General features: G+C 48.7%; 2 protein-coding genes across 3 annotated transcripts; one reads left to right on the plus strand and one right to left on the minus strand.

Moving 5' to 3' along the window:
- Positions 1–6,391: 6,391 nt before the first annotated feature.
- On the minus strand, positions 6,392–8,924 carry ROMO1 (reactive oxygen species modulator 1). 2 transcript variants are annotated; one of them, XM_080354879.1, is made up of 3 exons: positions 8,861–8,924; positions 8,278–8,408; positions 6,392–6,738 (listed from the first exon to the last, which is right to left on the minus strand). In XM_080354879.1, the coding sequence occupies exons 2-3, from the start codon at positions 8,406–8,408 to the stop codon at positions 6,630–6,632; spliced, it is 240 nt and encodes a 79-aa protein (XP_080211005.1). In that variant the 5' UTR covers positions 8,861–8,924; the 3' UTR covers positions 6,392–6,629. The 2 variants fall into 2 exon arrangements, with proteins under 2 accessions (XP_080211005.1, XP_080211006.1); XM_080354880.1 differs by lacking the exon at positions 8,861–8,924 and adding an exon at positions 8,784–8,840.
- A 22-nt stretch (positions 8,925–8,946) lies between these two features.
- Positions 8,947–24,121, plus strand: NFS1 (NFS1 cysteine desulfurase). The gene is made up of 13 exons (XM_080354881.1): positions 8,947–9,066; positions 9,160–9,227; positions 10,468–10,584; positions 11,153–11,236; positions 11,880–12,032; positions 13,037–13,130; positions 15,017–15,151; positions 16,537–16,694; positions 18,735–18,840; positions 19,012–19,093; positions 20,447–20,530; positions 20,654–20,743; positions 21,358–24,121. Exons 1-13 carry the CDS (start codon positions 8,958–8,960, stop codon positions 21,419–21,421), a joined length of 1,344 nt encoding a protein of 447 aa, XP_080211007.1. The 5' UTR covers positions 8,947–8,957; the 3' UTR covers positions 21,422–24,121.
- Positions 24,122–25,352: the final 1,231 nt, after the last annotated feature.

Genomic DNA, 25,352 nt, shown 5'->3' on the forward strand with positions numbered 1-25,352 from the left:
TAACTGTAATTGCAGGAGGAACTTGGAGAGGCACAGGTTGATGAGGAGTCTGGTGCTTGGCCTGGAAGATAAAGCTAAGCCCTTGTCTTAAATAAAATAGTCACATAGTTTTTTCTCAAACAGAAGTGTGGAGAAGTTTTTTCTCACACGCAAAGGCTTCCAGCTGAATGACCTCCAGTGTTGGGAGCGCTCTGCAAATGTCATATCCCTGCCAGAGGTATGAAGATGTTGACAATGTGAACTGGGAGCCTTTTGGACTCTACCTTCTATCCCTGTAGCTACTTCCAAAGTTTATCTGGTACCGTTAGGGAAATCAAAAGAAACAAAGAGCTCTAGACACTTCGGGGGTTGATTTTACCTTTGTTGGTTTGTTTGTTTGTAACCCCTGTCTCTACAGTTTCTTACTTCTAAGCTGATTGCAGGTTTGCATCAGGGTTGTGTTCTGGAATAGAAAACCTATGCTTGTAGTTCAGCCAACAGAGCCTGCATTGCAGAGCTGACATGTGCTAACAGGGAAATGATGGGCAGAGATGGGATGTGTTGTGGTTTTTGGCCAAGTTGTCTCTTCCAGAAAGAGTCACTAGTGTAAGAATAGTTGTACTGACAAAACTTTCGGATTGTACTTTTGTCACTGCTTGTATGACACAGCCTTTTCCACGCAAAATAAACAGAGTACAAAAAGCTGCTGTATAGTTGCCTAATAGCCATTGTCTCCTCTATAGGCTCCTGAGATTTTCATGTGAATCTGTAGGTGGAAAACAAGCACGGGACTAGTGCTGGAAAACCCCTGTATATAGTGGCATGTTTTGTTTGTGGCCCCCATCAAAGTCTTTTGAAATTATTATACTTCTGAGACGAATCTTGGCATTCTCCTTACAGACAAGTCTCTTGAGGTGCCCTGGAATGCAGTTTGTAACTGGGGAAACCTTGGGGCTAATTCCTCCTCCTTGCTTGACCTTAAAGATTAACAAAAGAGGGAGAGGAGAAGGGTAAATCTGTCTCTGGAGAGAATGTGATCTAAGGTCTACACGCAGGTCCTCAGAAAAATACTCTATTTCTCTTGGTGTCCAAAATCTGCTTTTAAAATTGAATTTTAACATTTAGTCATTCATCTTGGCCTGGCTTCAGCTCTTTAAATCTCTGAAAGTAAGGTTTTTAACAAGTGTACCATTTTTGTCCTAAAAATGATAGCTACTGAACTCAAGGTTTCTGTATTCAAGCTGTTAAGAGATGCTTTTTTTTGTTCTAGATCTTTTCAGCCTAACTATTAAACGTTACCTTACTGTTGGACCTCACAGAATCACAGAGTCACAGAACGTCAGGTATTGGAAGGGATGTCAAAAGCTCATCCAGTGCAATCCTCCCATGGAGCAGGAACACCCAGATGAGGTTACACAGGAAGGTGTCCAGGCGGGTTGGAATGTCTGCAGAGAAGGAGACTCCACAACATCCCTGGGCAGCCTGGGCCAGGCTCTGCCACCCTCACCGGGAACAAGTTTCTTCTCAAATTTAAGTGGAACCTCTTGTGTTCCAGTTTGCACCCATTGCCCCTTGTCCTGTCACTGGTTGTCACCCAGAAGAGCCTGGCTCCATCCTCCTGACACTCCCCCTTTCCATCTTGATCCCCAGGAATGAGTCCCCCCTCAGTGTCCTCTTGTCCAGCTCCAGAGCCCCAGCTCCCTCAGCCTTTCCTCACACGGGAGATGCTCCACTCCCTCCAGCATCTTGGTGGCTGCGCTGGACTCTCTGCAGCAGTTCCCTGTCCTGCTGGAACTGAGGGGCCACAACTGGACACAAGATTCCAGGTGTGGTCTCCCCAGGGCAGAGCAGAGGGGCAGGAGAACCTCTCTGACCTACTGACCACCCCCTTCTAACCCACCCCAGGTCCCATTGGCTTCCTGGCCACAAGGGCCCAGTGCTGGCTCATGGTCACCCTGCTGTCCCCAGGACCCCCAGGTCCCTTTCCCCTACGCTGCTCTCCAACAGGTCATTCCCCAACTTATGCTGGAACCTGGGGTTGTTTCTGCCCAGATTCAAGACTCTACACTTGTTGCCTTGATTTTGCAACCTAAGCTCATACTGCGCAGGCTCAAAATATCCACGCTTTCTTTTGCCAACGCTTATGTGTCCAACACTCAGGTGTCTTTCTCTGGTCCATTGGGTGACCTCAGGACTCTTGGTGAGCTTCTGGGCATGCTCCTTTTTGTTGGCCATTGTTTGAGGGAGCAGGTGAGGGACATGTGTAACTGAGGCTGCAGGTGAGAACACATCCTTCTGGACAGCAGCTATTGTTCCTGGGTCAAAGAGACCCTCATAACAATAGCTTTCAGGAGGCTGAGGCTCATTTGGCTGAAGCAGCAGGCAAAGTCCACACAACAGCCATTGTTAGAAGGAGCCCTCCCATATTGGAGAAAACAGTTCAACACAATGCTTCTCCTTGGGTCTCTCTCCAAGTCATTGTCCATGTGTTCCTTTAGTCAGGGCTTCAGTTCTCTAAGTTCTTGATGGCGATGTTCAGGCAAATACTGCTCCATCTTCTGACAGACTCTCACACAGTCAAAGAGTCACAGAGTCACATTCACAGGGTCGCAGTATCACAGACTCAGAGTCATAGAGTCGTTGTCAGAGTTACAGAGTCACAGAGTCTGAGTCACATAGTCACAGAGTCACAGTCACAGAGTCAAAGACGTTACAGAGTCACAGTCACAGTGACAAAGTCAGAGTCATAATCACATAGTCAGAGTGTCACAGTCACAGAGCCACAGTAACAGGGTCACAGGGTCACAGATTCACAGTCACAGAGTCACAGAATAAGACTCACAATATCAGAGTCACCATCAGAATTAGAGAGTCATACAGTCACACAGTCACAGAGTCACTGTCACAGAGTCACAATCACAGAGTCACAGTCACAGTGTCACAGTCCCAGTTAGAGGGTCACAAACAGAGTCACATAATCAGAGTAATAGAGTTGTAGTCACAGACATGGTGTCAAAGACTCACAGAATCACAGTCACATAGTCACAGAGTCGCAGACACAGAGTCATAGTCACAGTCACAGAGTGACAGAGTCACAGATGTCACAGAGTCACAGTCACAGAGATACAGACTCACAGTCAGAGAGTCTCAGCTGTCTCAGAGGCACAGATACAGACTCCCAGAGTCACAAAATCATGGAGTCAGAGAGAAAGACTCACAGGCAGTCACAGGGTCAAAGAGTCACAGTAACAGACTCACAGGCTGTCACAGGGTCAGGGAGTCACAGAGTCACAGTCAAGGAGTCACACAATCAGATTCACAGTCACAGATGTCACACAGAGTCACAAAGTCACAATCACAGAGTCACAGACTCACAGAGTCACAGTCACAAAGTCACAGACTGAAATTCAGAGTCACAGATGTCACAGAGTCACAGTCACAGAGTCCAAGAGTCAAACTCAGAGTCACAGTCACATAGTCACATACTCACAGTGACCGTGTCACATAGTCACAGAGTCACAGTCACAGAGTCCAGCTTATTTTTTTGTACTGCCAGCAGATTGTGAAAGTAGAGTATAAACACCATCCTTACGGAGAGCTCTTTGTGTTTTAGGCTTAGTCTAAGTGTCTCAAGTAGCTGGGGTTCTTGTTTGGGCCTAATCTAAAAGGTCTGATGGCTTTCCGCCTCGTCTGAAGCCACGCGCAGTATCCCAAGCATCAATAGACTTCTTTAGCCTCAAGCAGGAAAGTGCGTTCCACGTACTTCTTTCTGTAAAGAGAGGTGAGAGGGCGTGATTGCAGAAGTGTGCGTGTGCGTGGCCACTCCTTTGCTTATATATCAGTGTGTGCAAAGTTATGTGCTTTTCTGTAGCTGTGTGTGCATGCACGTGGAGGTGGGTGCACATACCAGGACGCTTGTGGAAACGTTTCAGCGTGTTTTCGGTGAGGAGTCCTATGTGTGCACGTAGACAGAGAGAAGGGAGAGCAACTAGTTTCCAACACTGAAGAAGGCAGACAGCAACATTTCCTATGCTATCTCTTTCTTCTGGTATACCTAGTCGTACAAAGAAAACCGCTAAGCCTGCGATCGGAAAGCGAAATGCAAGAAGACACGCTGCACAGACCAAAAAATGGCAGAGGCGTTCACAACCTTGTTTGTGACGAAGGCTGAACACCAAGACGTTGGTGCTTCTGTGAGATTTAACATTGCCGTCTAAATTTGTGATTGCGCACACTGGTGCAAGTGGCTGCACATACATTCAGTCCTGGGGTGTAAGGCTTTCAGAAGGGTGTCTGTAGGCACGTCTGAATATATGCCGCTGTCTGAACACCCACACTCGGTGGATTGCACACAGGTTGTTCCTTGCCTTGCCTTTTTGCCTTGCCCTTTTCCCCTGCCTTGCCTTGGCTTTTTTTCTTCCCTTGTCTTGCTTTGCCCTTTTGCCTTGCCTTGCCTTGCTTTTCCATTTTCTCTTGCCTTGCTTTTCCCTTTTGCCATGCCTTGCCTTGCCTTTTTCCTTTGTCTTGCCTTGCCCTTTTCCCTTGTCTTGCCTTGCCTTCCGCTTTTGCCTTATCTTGCTTTGCCTTGACCTTTTGCATTGCCTTGCTTTTCCTTTTTGCCTTGCTTTTCCCTTTTGCCTGGTTTTTCCTTGCCTTTTTCTCTTGTCATGCCTCGCCTTGCCCTTTTGCCTTTTTGTGCCTTACCATTTTGCACAATGTTGCCCAGTCCTGCATTTCTCATGCGGACAGATGCAAGGGAGCTCTGCTAATAAAGGAGCAAAGACATTCGTAAGCAGAACTGAATGCTGCTCCGTGGTACTTCTCACCTATGGCAAATGCTTCACAGTGGCCTGAGGAAAGGCGCTCAGCAGCCGATCTACAAGAGAAATGAAACAGATCATGCCATAACATGAAAGAGCAACAGGGCATCTCCTGACAAGCTTATCCCTGATCTATAGCTGAGGGCAGACACTTGTGTGCTTGTGGGAGAGAATGTGTCTTTCCTGGAAGTGTTTGGGAGTTTTGCTCAGGACCATGTTTGCTCAAGCTCAATAATCACTGTCTAGGATACCTGCAGAACGGTCCCTGTTGGTGTGGAGACAGTGTGCCTGTAAGTCAGTCTGTGTTCCTGGCGCCTGCTGTATCAATCCGTCGCTCCACATGCGTATGAGTCCATGTCTTTCTCTCCACAAGCTTGTGTGCTGATTTCGTCACACATGTGCATCTGCGCTAGTGTTTTGCTCAGCGGAGTGTGTCTGTTGACACTTGGTGTGCATTGGCTGTGCCTGTGTGTAACACAGCACAGCCACGACTGCTCCGGTGAAGAGAGACCAGGGAAATCATCTAGGCAGAGGCAACAAAGGAAAAGCGAAGAGGGATTGACGTGTGCTCGACAGAGACGGATTCCCTGTGCTGATATTTCTCAGTAACACGAGAAGAAAGCTGAGCGGTAGGTTGACCAGAGAAATGTTTCCGAAGATGGCATTTAGCGAATGAACTGCAGTGTGCGCGGCTTTCGGGATTGTGCCTGAAAAGTGCGAAAACCAGCAGAGCCTGTGCTCAAAAGCTGGTGCCTATGTGACTGCATTGATTCACGTTCCTGTGGCTGCGAGTGTATAGATGGCTGTTTTATGTTCACACAAAGGCACATGATCCCCTGTTCTCCCTGGGACACCCTGAGCTCCTCAGCCACCCGGGCTGTGGATGAGACTGTTCTGGCAGCGCCACCCCAGCCGGTGCAGCCTGTGCCAGCCCTTGCCGAGGGAATGAAAATGGCCACAGCACCTTCTGATCGGGGCGGCAGCTGTGACCATCCCTGCTGTCCTGGGAGGGCTGCACAGCGCAGTGAGGGGTGAGGCTGCACCCACAGAGCTGCAGCAGCTGAGCTGTAACACAGGGACTTGCAGCACAGCTAAGCCTGAGCATGAGCTTTAGGAAAGGCCTGGCTCAAGGCCTGAGAAGATTAGAGTCTGGTGTTGACACCACCCTCCTGGTTCATCACTAAATACCTTTAGCTGCCATGTGATGGGTGGTTTTCCATTCTCCAGCAGTCTGAGTGTTTCTAGAGCCATGGCTGTTCCTGGACGTGCTCCGTGCTGCTCCCACCCGTGTCCTGCACCCACCGGCTGCCAGGAAGGGGCCGGAGCTGCTGCCGTTTGTCCTCAGCTGCAGCGCTTGCCCAAGTCCTTCAGGGTCCCTCGTTCTCTGTGTGTTTACCCCATATTACCTGGAACTCAGAAACGGGGCCAGCTTCAGGCTCCTCTTTTTGCAAGAGGAATTTCGACAGCTGATCTGCATTTGCCACGGAGTAACTCTCCTAAATTCAGGAACGCACAAACGCAACGGAGCATCGGCACATTGGGAATATGAGCTGCCAAGTACCCAATGGAGAAATGTGTGCGCTGTACTTAAGTCTGTGAAATAGGAACTTTAATGTGGTACAAAGGATTATTAATTCTCATTGTCATAGGAGTAAGAGATGGGAGGAAAGTAGAAATTGGGTAAAAAGCGCATTTACAATCAGCAGAGCGAGGAGGATGGTGCTTCCCCATTTCATGACGAGCTCTCACTTCCAGATATCGAAAGACTTTATTACGGTACAGAGGAGGAATGGCTGGCCAGGGCGCTCCGGTCCCAACCCAGGCTCCAGGTTAGCAGCGGATTCCCATCCCAATAGCCATGAACGTCCCAAACGTCCCTCCGCTCTGCATCATGGTTTTGCCAACTCCACCCATTAGCTCTCGTCCTCTCATGCCGATCCTGAGACAAAGAAAACCACAAGAATTATATAAAAGCCAAAGCCTGATAGGTACCAGACACAGAGCAGGAAACACCCAATACAACCAGCTCCTGGCTGCCTCAGTGCCCAAATCAAACTCCTCCTCCTCTGAGTAAAGTTAAACTGACACCTCCTGCCTCCGTGGGACGGGCTGCGGTGCCTGAGCCCGGGCTGCTGTTCTCCTCAGGGCACCAGAGCAACCGTCACTAATGGCCCACGTGTGTTCTTCCCGCAGTGGTACCCGCTGTTCCCTCCTGCCCTGCCACCAGCAGGACCAGCTTCACCTGCCAGGGCCCCAAATAACCTTAATTTGGGGAAAAAAAAATACTATTGTGTTGTCCGTGTATTTGATTTGCCAGAAAATACGAAGGGTTTGAGCGGTTGCATTACCATCACGTCTGGCTGCAGTGGCAGTACGTTTTCATACCACCAACTTAAACAATTTTGAAACTAACTTTTTATTTGTCACTGACACCATTTTTTTAATATGAGAGAAACTCGAAGGCCTGGGGGTGTCCAGAGGCATTTCTGTTCTGCAGTTCCCAGTTACCTGAGGTCAGGCTGACACAAAAAGCATTGCTCCTTCTCTTGTAATATTCTGCTTCTAAGCACGGCAGTGACTGTAGGGTCACTGCACTTGAGTTTTAAAGCATGGAGATTTTCCCTCAAAAATGGTTCAGCAGAAGTAATGTGGCTGTGTCATTCAAGTACGACACAACCACCCTTACTGCTTCTTCCAAATAACCCCAAGCTGCATTTTCTGCTAACACGGAACTGCTTACAAACACTCTCCAGGATCTGAGAGACACCAGAAAACCTTTTAAACTCTGTCAAAGATTAGGCTTTGTGCCTTTTCCTCCTGTTAGGCCCGCTACTAAATCACCACCCACGTTTAATCACAGATCAAAAAACGCCAAGCAGAAAGAGTCCTGCAAAATACAAAAGAGCGTATTTCAGTAATTCCTTGTGTGCCAAAACCCATCACTGAGCAGCACGAGTACTGACTCGGAGCAGCTGAGCGTTGTTTGTTCCTGTGCCGCCGCGCTGGGGAGTGCTGGGGGAAGGCGGAACGTTGTCCCTCACAATGACCGCGCCAGTGCCGGCCGCGGCTCTGCAGACACTGTTGCCACTAAAGCCTCGGGGTCAGGACATCTTTGCCTCCGCACGGGGTGATGACACATCCAAACCTACGGCGATGCGGGCGCCCAGGGGCAGGCAGAGCACGCCGGGAAGCGCCAGAGCCGCCCAGGGCTGCTCGTGTAGCTGCGCAGACAGCTCCCCGAGCGGAGCTCCCGCAGCGTCCCGGCGCAGCCGCCCGCGCGAGCGGCAGGAAAAGGCTGCGGAACCGCGGCCCCCGTGCGTGCTGACCCGGAGCTGATCCCGTCAGCCCTTCCCTCTGCGGCCGGTGGTGAGTTCGGACCCCAGAGCAAACCCGCAGACCCACACCCCTCCCCGAGGGGAGCGTTTCTGTCCGGCTGTCGCCGCCGTGACCTGTTCCCAGAGACAATTCCCCGGCTCACCTGAGGCAGGAGAAGGTGCCGAACAGCGCTCCGGCCGCCATCCCCACCGCAAAGCCCATCATGAAACCCATCTTCACTCTGTCGAAGCAGCTGGGCTGCGACTGCCCGTACGGCCCCACGGTCACAGGCATCTAGAAGAGAAAGCACAGAAACGCACACGGATTTACCGCTGTGCCCGACGCGCTCCCGTCACCGGACCCGCTGCGAGCGGGACCCGCGCGTCCGGAGCCGCCCGGGGGCAGAGCCGGAGGATTCGCGGCTTTCGGGGCCGTGTCCTGGCCCGTTAGGGAGGAACAGCCGGGAGGGACCGGGGGACGGTCCCGTTCGGCCCCGTGAGCGCCGCTGCGTCCCCTGAGCTGCTTCTGGACCCCGAGCAGTGCGGCGCACGGCGGCACCGGGTAACGGGCCCGTCCCCACGGGCTGCCACCGGCCCGGCGGCACCGAATGGCCCCGCGGAGCTCCCCGGGGAGGAGCGGCCCCCGCCCAGGCCCCTCTGCCCGCGGCACCTCAGCGCTCCGGCCCGCCCGGCGGCCCGCTCCTCCCGCTCCTCCCGCTCCTCCCGCTCTCCCTGCTCCGCCCGCACCTCGCTCCGCTGCCGCTGCCCGCTCCGTTCTCCGCTTCCGGCGCGCACCGTGACGTAGCCGGAAGTGGCGGCCCGCCCCGTTCCCAGCGCCGCGGCCATGCTGCTGTGGCGGCGCCTGGCGGCCCCGCGGGTCCTCCCCGCCCCCCGGCGGCTCTTGACGGCGCGACCGGAACCGGCACCGGGACAGGGAGCGGGACCCGCACCGGGTGAGGCCGCGGGGGGAGCAGAGCCGCTGCCCGGGCAGGCTCGGCCGGTGCCGCGGCCCCTGACAGCGGCTCGTTCCTCCCTCCTCCCCTCAGGGCCAAGCGGCGATGGCGGCGGCGCCCTCCGGCCGCTCTACATGGACGTCCAGGCCACCACCCCGCTGGTAAGGGCTGCGCTCGGGCCCGGCTCCCCGCCCACCTGCAGCCGCCGCCCGGGCCCGCGGGTCCCGCAGCGGACGGAGCAGCAGGAGGGGCAGAAATGAAGTTCGTTTCTGGCCCTTTTCTCTGGGGCGCTCGCGTGTTCCCCGGGCCCGGCGCTGCCCCCGCGCTGCGGGAGCGGCGGCGCTTGAACCGCAAACAACACACAGCAGCGAACCCCGTTCCGGCGCACAGCGGGGCCGGGCCACCCCCGGTCAGCTCCTCCGCCCCGTCCCGCCGCCGTCCCGGGACCGGTGACAGCGACACCAGCACCTGCGGGCTGGGTGTCGCTTTGAGAGGCAGCAAGAAATTTATTTGACCAAAATGAATGGCCGTTTTTCCTGGCTTTTTAGGACATTGTATTTTTCTGCTCGCAAAACCCCGTTTTTCTGTGATTGCCTTGATGCACATCGGGGTTTCATGCAGGGGCACAAAACATAATTTCCAGATACTCGTGTTTGCCGGAGGTGGCGTCTGTAATGTGCAGTGACCTCCAGTTTTCAAGATCTGGCCCGAGCTAAACCCAGACACTGCAGCAGAAGTGCTGCTGATCCTGGTCACAGGGGGCGGGGCAGCAGGGATGGAATCCCAGGATGTCAGGGGTTGAAGGGCCCTGGAAAGCTCATCCAGTGCAATCCCCCCATGGAGCAGGAACACCCAGATGAGGTTACACAGGAAGGTGTCCAGGCGGGTTGGAATGTCTGCAGAGAAGGAGACTCCACAACCCCCCTGGGCAGCCTGGGCCAGGCTCTGCCACCCTCACCAGGAACAAGTTTCTTTGCAAATTCAAGTGGAACCTCCTGTATTCCAGTTTGCACCCATTGCCCCTTGTCCTGTCCCTGGTTGTCACCAGAAGAGCCTGGCTCCATCCTCCTGACACTGCCCCTTTCCATATTGATCCCCAGGAATGAGTCCCCCCTCAGTGTCCTCTTGTCCAGCTCCAGAGCCCCAGCTCCCTCAGCCTTTCCTCACACGGGAGATGCTCCACTCCCTGCAGCAGCTTGGTGGCTGTGCTGGACCCTCTCCAGCAGTTCCCTGTCCTGCTGGAACTGAGGGGCCACAACTGGACACAAGATTCCAGGTGTGGTCTCCCCAGGGCAGAGCAGAGGGGCAGGAGAACCTCTCTGACCTGCTGACCACCCCCCTTCTAATACACAGACAGAGATGCTTTTCCTCCATTTCTGAGCTGGTGTTTGTGTCCCGCAGGACCCCCGGGTGCTGGACAGCATGCTGCCCTACCTGACCGCCTACTACGGCAACCCCCACTCCCGCACCCACGCCTACGGCTGGGAGAGCGAGGCTGCCATGGAGAAGGCGAGAAGGGTGAGATGTTGGCATCCACGCTCCAGTGTTGAAAGAAAATCAAAATAAAACTGTTGTTGTTAATTAGCTCTTTGTGGGGTGGGTTTAGCAGCTCCCCGGTTCCTTAGCTCTACTTTAGCAGATTTATTGCAAGAAAAAAATAGAGAGATAAGAGCAGCTGAAATGGCAGAAGCCAATGCTTTAGGGAAAGGTGCCTCAGGATTTTTGATTTCCTGAGGTCACAGCTGTGCTGCTGCAGTAAATGGGCTAACTTCATATTTTATCATTTTCCTAGGATTAGGTGTGGGTCTTTGTTGTTTTTTTGGAAGCAATATTTACTGGGTTTTTGTCTATTTAACTTTTTTGTTCTTTTATGACAAGCCAGTGCTCAATACCACGACTGCTAATGACTGTGGATTCCTTATGCATTTTCTATTAAGGCAGAAAATGTACATGACTTCATTAGATACCAGCTGTAATCCTCTCAAGGCTGAAGGGGGCATTCTTAAAATCATTTTGCATGTGTTTTGCTTTGGTGCGTTCCTTGTGTTTTATCTCAGCAAATCAAATTCGTATTTCTTTAAAACAGCAAGTTGCAGATTTAATAGGAGCTGATCCAAGGGAAATTATATTTACCAGTGGTGCAACAGAGTCAAATAACATGGCACTTAAGGTAAAAGTTTTATAGTTATTCATTTTGTTAAAATGAAGCTTTTAAGCACTGTATGCATCTTTCAGTGATTTGAATGTTAATATGTTGGTGTAGTTAGGAAATATTTGCATTCCTGGACTCACTCCTTGTTTTATTCTGCTACATAAGTGGAGGAAATATGGGGATGGCCAGGACATGGTTTTTAGGACCATGTTTATCTTACGTGCACCAAGTACGGTCCTCTGGTTTACATAATTAAAATCTTTATCATTAAATATAGCGGAGATACTGATTCTGGACTATTTTCTGACTCTATGTCGTGTTTTAACCTTCAGCATGCCGTTGTTCAGACTTTTCACTGCATGTGGCTCCATTGCAAATGGGTTTTGAAAGGTTTTTCTGTTAAAGGTGTCTAGAACTTAAGTCACTTAACATTTTCACAGGCTTTTTGGAAAGGGAGATGCTTTGAAAAATGAATGCTGTGGAAATATCCAGTGTGAATTATGTGTCAGTGCGTTTTAGATTCATGACTTTGGGGCAAACAGCCGAGATTCAAATGAATTGCATTTAAATAGCAATTTCTTGTTTTCAGTTATTTTGTGGAACACTTGCTTTCTTTAGTGGTCTAACAGCACATTTCTTATTCATGGATTGTGCCTGACAGGGTGTTGCAAGGTTCTATAAATCCAGGAAAAAGCACATCATTACCACACAGACAGAGCACAAGTGCGTGTTGGATTCTTGCCGTTTCTTGGAGACAGAGGGTTTCCAGGTCACTTATCTACCTGTGAAAAAAAATGGACTCATAGATTTGAAGGTAGGTTGTTTGCTGACACAAAGGGAAAATGGAAGGGATTTTTGCTTCAAGTTGCTTCAAGAGGACCTTGTGTCTTCTTGATGATGAGGAAAGAATGATACAAATCGCAGGGCAGAGTGAGAGTCATGGTGAAATCTCGGTCACAGTTGGAGAAGGATTTTCTGTTCTGCGTGGTGCTCTAGGCTTCTTCTCAATCAAAAAATCCATCTCTGGATGGCTTCAGAGCCGCACAGGTTGAGCTGTTGCACACCCTGTAGAGAGCCCAGTACCCGACTGGGATGGAGCTGCTGTGATACAGGCGTTAGTGGTGAAATTCCATCACTTGAGCTACTCCAGGCGTCAGACACAGCAATGACAACACTCCCCATTGCTGTCCAGAAACTGCCCCTTCTGGGTGTCCTGCCGCAGTCCTGGGGTGCAGGAGCCAAACTGCCTTGTGTATTCGTCTGTGTCCTGTGGTACGGGGCAGCACCGCGTTCATTTCTGGCCCCTCAGCGTGGGGCGGTGATGTGTGTGTGGTGGGGTGGAGGGCTCAGGCCTGCGAGCACACAAGTGTCACTTGTGTTCCCTGACAACTTCGCTGTCAGGCCCCTGTGCGTGACACTTCCCTGTGGAAAGCGCAGCTCCTTTAGAGCCAGCCTCACTTGGTCCAGATGTGCCTTAAGCTGTTTTGTGGGTGGTTAATTCATTAAAGAAAATAGTCCAGAGGAATGTATGAGACAGCAAAAGCCTATTCTGATTTGATTTAATCCAGGCAGGTGGCACAGGGCATACCGGGGATAGGACGGGCTGAAATCCAAGTGATCACGTTCCTCACCCTGCAGGACTCTCCTCCTCACGTGGGTTGGTGCTCTTAGCAGGACAGTTCATCAGAACCCAGCGGGTTGTTGGCAAAGCACTAGTTAGCGGCTGGTGGTGAAGATTTGCCGGCAGACTGGAGGTGTGCACAGGAATCTTGCTTCTGCTGTTAGTCACAGCTTCTGTCTCTTTGAATATTTCACCAGGAGCTGGAGGCTGCGTTCCAGCCCGATACAAGTTTAGTTTCTGTGATGACTGTGAATAATGAAATAGGGGTAAAGCAGCCAATTCATGACATCGGTAAGTACCCCGTGGCTTCCAGAGGCCAGCTCATGTCACTCGTGCTTCATTTGACTTAATTATTTTCCTGGTTAAGGGCTACTGATGCAAAAGATTAGGGGTAGTATGCTTAAGGAATAATTAATAATGCTGTCCCAAATAAAAACTTCTTTTAAAGGGAAATGAGGACAAAATTCAGGACTTTTACAGTGAGTTTTGCAGGTATTATAGCCTTGTAGTACAGATCAGCTGCACTGTTTCTGGTTTCATTCTGAATTGCATGATGGATGAAAAAATTGCACAGAATCACTGGCCAAATTGAGTTTACATGTTGTAATGGTTTCTTGAGCACTTGTAGAGGAGAAACATGCAGAATTTGGGGTGGGAGAGGATGGTGGGCACCACACATAGACACCTTTTCCCCCCAGTCTTGCCATATACAGTCATGAACAATTGGTTTGGAGGTTGAAAGGCTGCGGAAGAGCTGGGTTTCTGGAAGAGGAGGCGCGAGAGGGGGAGCCTGGCCCTGAGCAGGGACAGGGACCTGGGGCAGGGAAGGAAGAGCAGAGCTGGAGCGGGCAGGGCGAGCAGCGGCACATGCAGCTCCCCGCATCCCCCGGTGATTCCTCAATAACATTTCTTACGACAGTGACAACTCCCCCCACCCAGTCCCCGTCGTATCCAAGATGTCCTTTGATAAGATATTTGAGTTTGCAGACAGTTTTTGGGCTTTGGCCTCTGCCCTGGCAGTTATACGGCGTGGTTCTGAAGGGGATTGTTTCCTTAGGCTGTGCAGGCATCTTAGCCTGTTGTGCAGTTCATTTTGCTCTTGCTTAGATGCTCCTTTTTTTTTTTTTCTTGATTATCCTCAAAGCAGCACTTTCCCCAAGTGCTTTTCAAGGTTATATTTCTTAACTGACAAAAAATTAATCACCAGTGAGTTGCTTATAGACTTGAGTACTCTCTATGTTCCTACTGTGCCTATAGTGTCAAGAGCGTTACTGTTCTCCTACACTTAAATGCCAGAGATACCTGGTACCAAGCTCTGGTTCCCACAGTAAGTTCTCATAACACTTTGATAGCAGGTCTAATAGGCCAGGACTGAGGCTTTGCAGAGCCAGCCTAAGGCCCGGTTAGCGTGAGGCCTGCTGTTGACAGTATCAATGCAGCTCTTGCTGGGCCGCAGGAGGGAAAGCTGATGCTGAACTCGTGTGAAGGAGAGGTCTTGGTGCAACTGTGCTGGGTTTGGACTCTGTGGAAGATGAATTGTGATGTTTTTGATGACAAAAATAAATAATATTTAAGTTCACTGCCCATTATTTTGTTCCTTAGTCTATTTTAGCTCTGGATGCAAAACCACTGATTACAGGCTTGAGTGAGTTCAGGTGGGAGTAGTCAGCGTGTGTGCGGACTAGTGACAGCTTTGAGAACGTGTTTGAAGCTGAAAATTGCAAAACTTGGAAAATAGAGGAAATAGCATAAAAATACTTGGCAAATATGAACTTGAAAGTTAAGCTGCCTTATACTGGACTGATGCTGAGAAGGAAAAGAATCAAGAAAAAAGTTTTCATTTTGTTCACCTGTGTTCATTGCTGAGGGGAAACTTTGATATGCTTTGCAGCCGTTTGTACTTAAACCTGATAGGTGTGGGTTTGCAAACACTCTCACTTCTTAACATTAGAAGTCTTTTTAATTTCTCAACTGAAGAAATTCACTGTAGTCTTACCTGTGTCCAGCGAGGCACCAGCTGCAATAACTCCTACACAAAGAAACGTGACAGCACCCATTTCTTCCTTTGTCACCTCAGAACTGGCCTCTGCTATCAGCCGATGCTTTAGATTCATAATTGGAATCATAATGATTAGATGAGATAATGTGGGGTTTTTACTTCTGTGTTTTTATTACAGGTGAGATCTGCCGCGCACGTAAGGTTTTCTTCCACACAGATGCTGCACAAGCAGTTGGTAAAATTCCGATGGATGTCAATGATATGAAAATTGATCTAATGAGCATCAGTAGCCATAAAATTTACGGCCCCAAAGGTACTTACTGAAGTGCTTGTCTAGAGAGTTGTTTCCATGCCTGCCACAAGGTATGAGCTCAAACCTATCTGTCCTAGTGACTGTTACTTAAGCTGTCGAAAACTATTCCAGCACTGGCACTGGACTGACCTTGGGGTAGTCCAGGCACGCCTGCCAGACTTAGCGCTGCGGTGAGTGGATCTGCAGAGCTGCTGGGCTCTGAGGTGCCTTCACAGCATCTTCTGGTGGTGCCGGCGTGAGGAGCGGTGGCGTTTCAGGAGCCATCTGCTTGGTGTGAAGCAGCGTTGATGCTGAAACGGTTGAAATGAAGTTGCAGGATTATAAGGCAGAGTTTAGACCCAAGGGTAATGTGGAACGAGGAGATCGAAAGGGAGCTGGAAAGTTTAAATTCTTAGTGATTTTGGTTGTCTTCTGCTTCCAGTGGCTTCATCCTCCCAGCCCCATTTGTGAATCTTCTTTGTAGAATGGGGTTTAAAATCTGGCTGTGGGTTTTCTAGTTGATGCCCAAATAGTAAAAGTTCGTCTGTTATCACTGTTATGGTCTACTTGGTACGTAGACAGACAGAAATCAGGTTTGCTGTATTCTATGTGCTATTCAGAAACAACAGGCAAAATTGTATTTTCCAATGTGTTGTCTTTCTGTACGAGCTCTCCTGAGAGCTGAAGACCTGTCTCTGGACAAGGACTAAGGTTTCAACCAATAACTTAGGGCAGGTGAAAGACATAAAATTTCACAGCTTATTATGACCAGAAGTTGCCACCATCCTCCCTGTGGTGACCGTCACCCGGTAGGTGTGCCAAGGCACGTGGAGACGTGGAAATCGGGTTTCTAGGTGAGGAGGCAAGAGAGTGAAACTGGCTGGCTGTCAAAACAGGATCATCTAATCTGCCCATTGCAAATTGGTGCCACTCAGGAGTTTCGCTAATGAGAAGAAAGGGAGAGGACTCCTGAGAGCAGTGCTGGCCTGCTAGTCCCGAGAAAGGAGCTCTAGAGCTTTCGGTTGCCAGTCAGTAACGGGACATCAGTGAATGAAATATTTGCACTGAAAAACTTCTGTGCAAAGGGATGAACTTCAGCTGTGCACAGAATTGTGAGCAGTGGGGGAAGTGCTGAGTCCTTAAGTGGCTGAAGCGCACAGGGAGGACCTGAACTTCTCCCAGGGCTGAAGCTCTGGGAGCCTGAATGAAGAGGAACATGAACAAGTGGGAAGAAACACCATTTCCTAGAGAGTATTGTGCGTCTGTGTGTGTTCGCTACATTTTTCTCCAGTGAGGTGTCCAAATATGTGTTTGCTGTGGAAATAAGGAATGTTTCCAAACCCTGAAGTGCGTTTTCATGCTTTCAGGACTGGGTGTGTACTAAACCAGCTTTCCTTGTTTTCCAGGGGTCGGTGCCATCTATGTTCGCCGCCGGCCGCGCGTGCGGCTGGAGCCCCTGCAGAGCGGGGGGGGCCAGGAGAGGGGCCTGCGCTCGGGGACGGTGCCCACTCCCTTAGTGGTGGGCCTGGGGGCAGCCTGTGAAGTGGCACAGCAAGAGATGGAGGTACGGGGGAGAAAGCTTGTGTCCTGCCTTCCAGAAAATAGTATAACAAGGCCAGCTAAGTTCCAGATTTTGTAGGTCTTTTTGTGTCCATGGGCCTGAATTAAATTTGATTCTCATGTTGTAACATTAAGCAGATTCTTTGAGATCTTCAGGGTTGTTTTGGGGTAGTTGGAAGTTGGTTTTCGTCTTTCTGAAGTTGATTTTTTCTTGAAGTTGTGTCGCTGTTTAGTCCTGGGCCAGCAGCTATACAGCAAACCAGTTGCTCACTCACCTGTCCTTCGCTGGAAGGGAAAGAGGAGGAAAGACTTGAGAGTTGAAATAGTAACAGATTTAATAAAATAATGGTAAAAGAAAGACAATGCAGAACAATACTTAGCCACTAGAACGTGTGCTCTGAGCCATGAGCACCAGAAGGCAGACACAGTGAGCAAAGTGAGCTCAGTAAAGACATGGAGATCAAGAGCAGGACACAGGGATGTCACAGGAATTGGGCCCTGGGCACAGGAACAGGAGCAGGAACAGTGGCCATCGAGGAAAGAGCCGTTCCCAGCAACTTCCCAGTTAAATATGGAATATGAAGTTTATGTTGTGGAACACTCATGTTGGCCAAGCTGAGTCAGCTGGCCTGGATCTGCTCCTCCCTGCATTATAAACCTCTGTACTTGCAAAACATGAGAAGCTGAGGGACGACCAACATCAGTGAGCTCTTACATTCTTTTATGCAAAGTCCCAAACACTGGGGAGTTACTGGAAGAAAACATCAACTCTGTTCCATGGTGCTATCGTATTGTTCTCAAACTACATTCAAAACAAAGGGCCATGCTATCAACAAGCTCATGGAAAATTACCTTAATACAGCCAAGCTAGCGCAAGTGGTTTGAATCATGGTTTCCTACAGCAGGTTTACAGTTGCCAGTTCTAGTGAAAGACGGCTTTAAGTCCCATTCTGCACACATGTATTAGCAGCATCTCTGAAATAGAATAAATCATGTTTATGAAATGTATATTGAAAAATTAAGACTACCTAGTCCATTATCATAGCTATTAAATGTATGTAAGTTCAAGTTCACTGTAGCTTTGCAATGAAGAATTAATTATTTTTCCTAGCTTGGGCAGCAAAGTTCAGTGGTAAGTTTGGTGTCTGAGCCTCCGGTGCCGCTGCCCCTGTGAGCACTGACACATCCCTTGCCGCTGGAATGTAAAAATCCTCTCCTGTAGTGCCAGTGGGATGCATAAGCCAGATATCTGTACAGGAAGGATCACACTGCTTCCTGGAGCCAGGCAGGGATCCACCATCCGAGCGGGGGCTCTAGAAGCCTCGTTAGGGGCTGCAGAGCCTGAATTCTGCACAAGCCTCACATCTGGATTCTCCTCCTCTCCTGCCAGAATTTTGGTGTTTCTAAACCAAGTAATATCTGCAATAGCCTTGTTTTCTACCGAAGCTTTTTCAGACGTGTAAACAGGTGTGAATTGCACGTGGTGTGTATGGCTGTGTCTGTGTACCGGGGCTGACGCCAACCCTTGCTGCTTCTTAGTGCAAATGACCTCATTTTTCAACCTAGAACGAGCCACCGCACATGGGCAGTTCTCATTGTGTAGGCTTTGTGTTGTAAAAACTGAGTTTCCAGTCATTTGCGAGTTTGTGTCTTTATTAGGCGAATAAGGGGCACTTACTGTAATAGATGCCCTTTCTTGTCTTGCAAAATGTGTCATCTTATGCATTACCTACCTTGTCTTAAAGCACAAAGAACTCGTGGCTTTGATGAAAGCCAATCTGGCAGCTTGTGCGTATAGAATTTTCTGAACGGTTTCAAATGGTTTTGCAGGTTGAGCTAGCTAGGACCAAACTGGTCATTCTCTTTTAAAACAGTCTCCTGAGTAGGCAAAGTGACAGTTTTCTTTGTTTCAGATGTGTTCTCTCCCAGTCTAACCAAACCCAGCTGCTTCAGTCCGCTCGTGGCTGGTGACACAAAGCAGTTTGAGTCAGGTCAAACTCCACACTGATTTTTATCTTGGTCTCTTCTCTGGTGTCTTTGCTAGTACGACCATAAGCGAATCTCCCAACTGGCAGAACGACTGGTTACAAAAATAATGAGTGAAGTTCCTGATGTGGTTATGAATGGAGACAGAGAGCATCGTTATCCAGGTAACGAGCACAATCCTGAGCCTGTTGGAACCAGCTAGCTCCTGTGTTAATGGCCATGACTGAATAATGCACTTTAGCCACATGTTGTGCAAATGCTGCCGTATGGGGCAGGATTTGCCCCAGATTTCAGTTGATCAAGTTCTTTTTTCTATCTGATTTATTTGTATGTAGGATGCGTCAATTTATCTTTTGCATATGTGGAAGGGGAGAGTCTTCTGATGGCTCTGAAAGACGTGGCTCTGTCTTCAGGAAGGTAGGTGGAATGTGTGGGAAGGATAGCAGTGTATTTTGGAGAGAAAATAGTATCTGCTAAAGGAAGGACAAACTACAGATTGATCTCCTCTGTGCCCCCTATTTGCTTATTCAGTTAACGAGTCAGCCTGGCATTGATTGCATTCTAAGATGGTGTTTCTCTGAAGTGACACATTTCAAATGAATGTTAAGTTTACTCCTCCTGAAACAAAACCAAACAAAAATCCCTTAGAAATTCCTATCTGCCAGCCTTGCAGGCTGGTTACCTGCCGTCTGAGTAGCCTTGGCCTGTACCTGCTGGTGACACTTTCATTGTAAAGGCTGCCAGTGTTTGAGCAGCTTCTGTCCTTCAGTGGATTTCACACGAGTGGCAGATCATAACTAGTGAGGCCGGACAAGTATTGGAGTTCAAGTAGCTCATAGTGCTGGTGTTTAATGCAGAAGCAGAAGGAAAGTTGAATACACTTTTATGAAGCTCTGACTCTATGGGAGTGACCAGTAACATTTCTGTTACTAAGGCAAACCTGATGGGTATGATGATGTTAATGGGGTGTAAAGATGCCCTCCTTCCCTCACCTTTGAGAACAAAGCAGTCAGCATATCTTAATTAGCACTGTGTTGATACTATGAACAGGAAGAACAAGTCTCATGGTTGTCTCTGAAGCAGAACACTTCTGTGATTTGAAAATCTCTTCCAAGGCTCTGCTTTGTGCACCAGATTGCTGTAAACAGCTCTGGTTTGTGCCACATGCTGCTACCTGTAAAAATCGAGTAACAACACGGAACCAGTTTTGCCTCCCGCTTTATGATAGAGGTTGTCTACTGAGGCCTATAACTGGATCATCTCGCTCTGGCTGGATTCCTCCGTGTGCTGTTTGTCATTGATTTGTTCTGCTGCCAAACAGCAGCTTGTGAAGTCTTTTTTCCTCTTGTTTAAAGTTCCTGTTGGTGTGTTACCTTCTCTGGCTAGTTCTATCTTGGCTCCTTTTCATGGCCTTCCCTTCAGCTCCCTCTCTGTCTGTATTCCCACTGCTTCTGCTTGGCACTGGGTTTATTCTTATGCGCTGTCTGTGCTCTCTCCTGTTACCTCATGCTCCTAAGTTATTACCCTCATTCCCCCTGCCTGCCTCTTCCACTCTTTTCCTCAGCAGCAGAAACCCCTCTTCTTGCTTGTGTTCACTGGGGGGTTCTAAGAGGCTGGGGAAGCTGATAGAGGTTGTTGTAACGAATCACAGTAATATTGAATGTCTGTAAGTGACGTGCTCTTTGCTCGAGGAGATTAGCAAGGTGTTACTTCAGTGTAGCATCAGACATTAACAAAAACTTGACATTTTCCTGCCTTCTCTTTCTGCAGTGCTTGCACGTCAGCTTCTCTGGAGCCTTCCTATGTTTTGCGGGCAATCGGAACAGACGAAGACTTGGCTCACTCATCTATACGGTGCGTAGAGTCGTCTTCCCTAATGCTTCCAAATATTTTTGTTCTCTACTGAAAGTAGGTGCATTTGTTCTACTACTCTGTATACACATTATTCTAGTCCTTAATGGCTTTCTTTTGGTTTAGATTCGGCATTGGTCGTTTCACTACAGAGGAAGAAGTAGATTATACAGTGCAGAAGTGCATACAGCATGTGAAGAGGCTGAGGGAAATGAGGTGAGACATCTTATTGAATGAAAAGACTTCTTAGGTATCATAAGCATTTGAAGAGCTGGATTTAGTTGGAATTGTTTGCTTCATATCTCTGGTGGTGTCTCTGTGCGTAAGCAAGCGGTGCTGCCAGAGCAGCGTGATCTTGGAGTGGGCCTGGTCTTAGCAGTGACCAAGTTTTAAGGAACCAAACCTGATAAGAAACCTTCTCCCAGATCGTGCCTTTGGGAAAGAACACGAGTAGGGCAAGCGTGCATGGCAGTACCTAGAAGTTTCTAAGCCAGAGGGAGTATTATTATGTTTTGATAAGTTGTTTTATTTTGGTGAATTGGAAAGGCTCCTGACTCCTCTGGACAGTGTCAAATGTGAGAGCTCAGTCTATAGACACGGGTACTTTATGCCCAAAGTGGGAGCAGGACATGAGGTGGAGAACCTGTCCTTGCATCTCATGAGTTTTGGGCTGAGGAGACAGGTGAAGACCGATCATCTGAAGCTCACTGACCTGCAGAAGGAAAGATTGGTGTCTCTTAAGTGCCCGTGTAGTTGAAGAAATTGTGTTTGGTTATTGTTGTTGATGATGTCCTGTGCATTTTAAAAGTCCTCATTTTTCTCTTTTACAGCCCGCTCTGGGAAATGGTGCAGGATGGAATTGACCTTAAAAGCATTAAATGGACTCAGCACTGAGAAAACATCGCTATCTGTGGACTAGATGCGAATGTGGATTAAAGTGCATTTTTTGTACATTCTTGGACAAATTATGCAGCACTTCTGGGTTTTGACACTTGCAGTTTGACTGGAAAACTACCCTTTCTGATCACAAAGAAGCCAAAAATGAAACTAGTGTTTATCCTGGAGAAAGGCAGGATGATGTAACACCCATTGCATTTATATTGACACACAGAAATTTATGCTAAAACGTAATTTATTTGGAAATGTATTTTCTGGTAAGAAAATGAGATCAGTGTGTTGCCTCTGGGCCAGTGGAATCCTGGTGAGAGTTTGTTGCCTCTCAGTGTAAAACATTCCGTGTTGCTGTTCCGTTTGCAGCACAGACTGGTTGCCAGGCTGTCTGTCCTTCTGTCTGAGAGGAGCATCGTGCAGCAGCAGCTGCTCTGTCTGTCCTTCTGTCTGAGAGGAGCGTCCTGCAGCAGCAGCTGCTTTTGTGCTGTCCAAATGGCTCGTACTACGAGAAGCACTCAGGCAGGGAGACGTTTGGCGTTTCTAGAGGAAAGGGATGCTGCAGTGTGGCTATGTGCCTTCACAGTTAGGTTCTATGTGCAGTTAAGAACCTTTTTCTTAACTGAGTATTTTGGGCTCTTTTTCCATTTTTTTCTGTTGTGTTTTTTTCAAGCATTTTTCTTTAAGTAAGGAAAGAAAACCTGAATGGCTGTGGAGGGGATATGCAGAATATGTCCACTTCAGTTTCAGCACCGTTTTAGTTGAAACATGACTGGTGTGGGCCGGGGGAGAGCAGATAAAGTGCAATGTCTTCATGCAGTCTGAGGGTTTTATTTGGGGTTTTTTCCTCCATTTGTGGCGAGTCCTTTGCTCTTCCCCGAGGTTGCCTGTGGGCTGTTGACTTCGGTCACTTCAGGGAGTCTTGCCCGGCTGTTTTGTTTGGGGAGAAGAACCTGCAGCTTCTGACTTGCATGGGAATCCTTGCCATGCAAATGCTGGGGGAAAGTGTTAAAAAGAGTTTGAGATTAATTCATATCAATGTTTCTCCTTCTTTACTTTTTTTGATCTTTCTAAGAGGAAACAGAACCCCATCTGACAAAGTGCCTTTGTTTCAGTTGCATAAGCAGACAGCTCTCAAATTAGTTTTGCTGATTGATGGCTGCTGTAATAGCTGCTGGATTTAACGTATGCTATAGACAGGACATGTGCAGTTCTGGATGGTGTCTGTCTCGGGGATGAGCCATGGGAGAGCTGAAGCTGAGTCTCATATTACCGAGGCTTGTTTTGTTGTTACCAAGGACAGATTTGGTTGGAATGCAAAGCTGATCCTCACCTGTCCTATTTGAAATTACTGGCTTTAGCGCTTTCAGTGTTGTGGGGCTGGCACCTTGTATTTCATCACATCATTTTTAAAACGCCCATATGCATAAATAGGTTTTAGAGGCGTTGTATGTGCTGTGTTTTATCCTTGGGTCACACATGTTTTCTAGATTAAGCATGCAATAACACTTCCTAGCATGTTTTAGAACTATACGTTTATGGAATTGTTCTTTGTGTTTCATGGATGATGAAAAAATATAAATAAGTCTTAAACTCGAGTACTTCCAGTCTTTTTGGATCCACTTTTCCAGCAGAACTCTGCAGCGCAATCAGTAAGTCGCTAAATTGCAGCCTTTCCTTGGAGAACAGAGAGAAAGTCCTGAGTTTTCCATGAACACTGCTAGAAGCTCTTGCTGTCATCAAGTCGACGTTTGAGTTTTGATGAGTCATTCTGCCCGATCTCAGCTAATTATTTAAAAAAAAAAATAAAAATCTAATAGCTTAAATTGTAATTATTTTTAGGAAAGGGAGCCCCAGATTTTGAAGATGTGGAGCATTTTTATGTGCTAAGATTTAAAATATAAGTTCTACATGTGAAAGTTTGGGAAACACGCTGTTAAATGTTTGTTTGAAAATGTTTGTAGGACAAGATGAGGAAAAATGTATAGTGGAGCTTCCCCATGACACAAAGAAGCAATGCCAAGGATGAATGTCTAGTCGTACACTACCGAATGCAGTTGAGGCTTTTTGTGGGGGGAAATAAATGTCTTTGGGAGGAAAGTATTTACAAATGGAACTGCCATTAACTCAGAAGTGAGGGAGCTGTGGGGTTTTTTTGGTGATTAATTGGAGCCATTTGCAGGGAATTAATAATATAAGGTGAGGCTACCAGGATGGTGAGGATTTAGTGTCACCATTTTGCAAGTGTCATAAAAATTGAACCAGTGTGACAAACGGGAATAAAATAAACTTTCAGTAGTGGAAGATCACACAGAATCCCAGAATGTCAGGGGTTGGAAGGGACCTGGAAAGCTCATCCAGTGCAATCCCCCCATGGAGCAGGAACACCCAGATGAGGTTACACAGGAAGGTGTCCAGGCGGGTTGGAATGTCTGCAGAGAAGGAGACTCCACAACCCCCCTGGGCAGCCTGGGCCAGTGTTCTGATACCCTTACCAGGAAGAAGTTTCTTCTCTGTGAGGAACTCCAGACAACTTATCCCTGCTTTGTTGTGAGAAAGAGCGAGAGGCTGCGCCTGCCTGAAGCCTTGAAATACAGGCGAGCTCAGCAGGCCTGGTGATCTCCTACCAGGGCTGAACTGACCAGCGCCTGCGTCCCCGCTGGTGTCACCTCTGCCTGGGAGCTCAGGTGCGACTTCGGAGATCCCCCGGTACAGGAAACTAAAATAAACTTGCTCTTTGCAATGCATTCGTGGCCTCTGGCTCTTCTTACGACATGCCTGCGTATGTGCACACACCTGGGCTGCTCCAGTGCTGCCATTTGTTCTCCCAGCCCTGGTGACCCCACGCCTGCCCGCTGTGCCGAGGCTGTGCTGACAGCGACCCTGCCTGGCGTCACCCACGCTGTCACCTGTCAGAAGGTGAATTACTGAGTACCGCCCACAGCGATCGAGGAGTGATGTGTAAGCAGATGACACACATAGCAAGACAAAAAGGAGGTGTTAGCTTGACAGAAGTGATAAATTTTCAGGGCAGCCATTATCTGTAAGTTCCAAATAGAGTACAAAATCTGTAAAACCAGGGATAACAGGGAGAAGATAAACACATGTGGAGTCTTTATTGGGAGGGATGAGGGTGGTAAAGGAGGAAAAACTGTGAGTAGAAAGAGAGGACAGACAGGAGCACAGGTCACGGGGCTGATCAGCCACAGGGCTGATCCCTTTGCCTCAGGACAACAAGCCTATCACGTTTTGCCCCTGTTTTCTGTTATGTGGTGAAAAATAACTACGTTAACTGCATTGTTGACCTCCCAAATTTGCTGGAAAAGTGTTTGCCATGTGAGGTGATGATTTATTTTCATTTGTCTCTTACAGCAGACTGCATGGTTTTGTCACTGAAACGGGCGCTGCTGCGGTCCCTGTGGGGCTGAGGCGCAGTGACAGCGGCTCCTGGGAGCTCTGGGCCGTCCCGCAGCTCAGCCGCTGTGCGGTGGTTTGTATAGCAGGTGTATTTAGCCAAGCAAGTGACAAATACAGCATGGGGCAGCTCCGTTTGAAAGGGAACTGACCCAGGGTAATCTGGCTCTAATTCTGCAACCTGGCCCTGACTAAGAATCCCAGAATGTCAGGGGTTGAAGGGCCCTGGAAAGCTCATCCAGTGCAATCCCCCCATGGAGCAGGAACACCCAGATGAGGTTACACAGGAAGGTGTCCAGGCGGGTTGGAATGTCTGCACAGAAGGAGACTCCACAACCCCCCTGGGCAGCCTGGGCCAGGCTCTGCCACCCTCACCGGGAACAAGTTTCTTCTCATCTTTAAATAAAACCTCTTGCGTTCCAGCTTGCACCCATTGTCCTGTCATTGGTTGTCACTGAAAAGAGCCTGGCTCCATCCTCCTGACACTGACCCTTTATGTATTTATAACAATTAATGGGGTCAC

This window comes from Nesoenas mayeri, assembly GCF_963082525.1.
Source record: "Nesoenas mayeri genome assembly, chromosome: 16".
NCBI classification, from domain to species: domain Eukaryota; kingdom Metazoa; phylum Chordata; class Aves; order Columbiformes; family Columbidae; genus Nesoenas; species Nesoenas mayeri.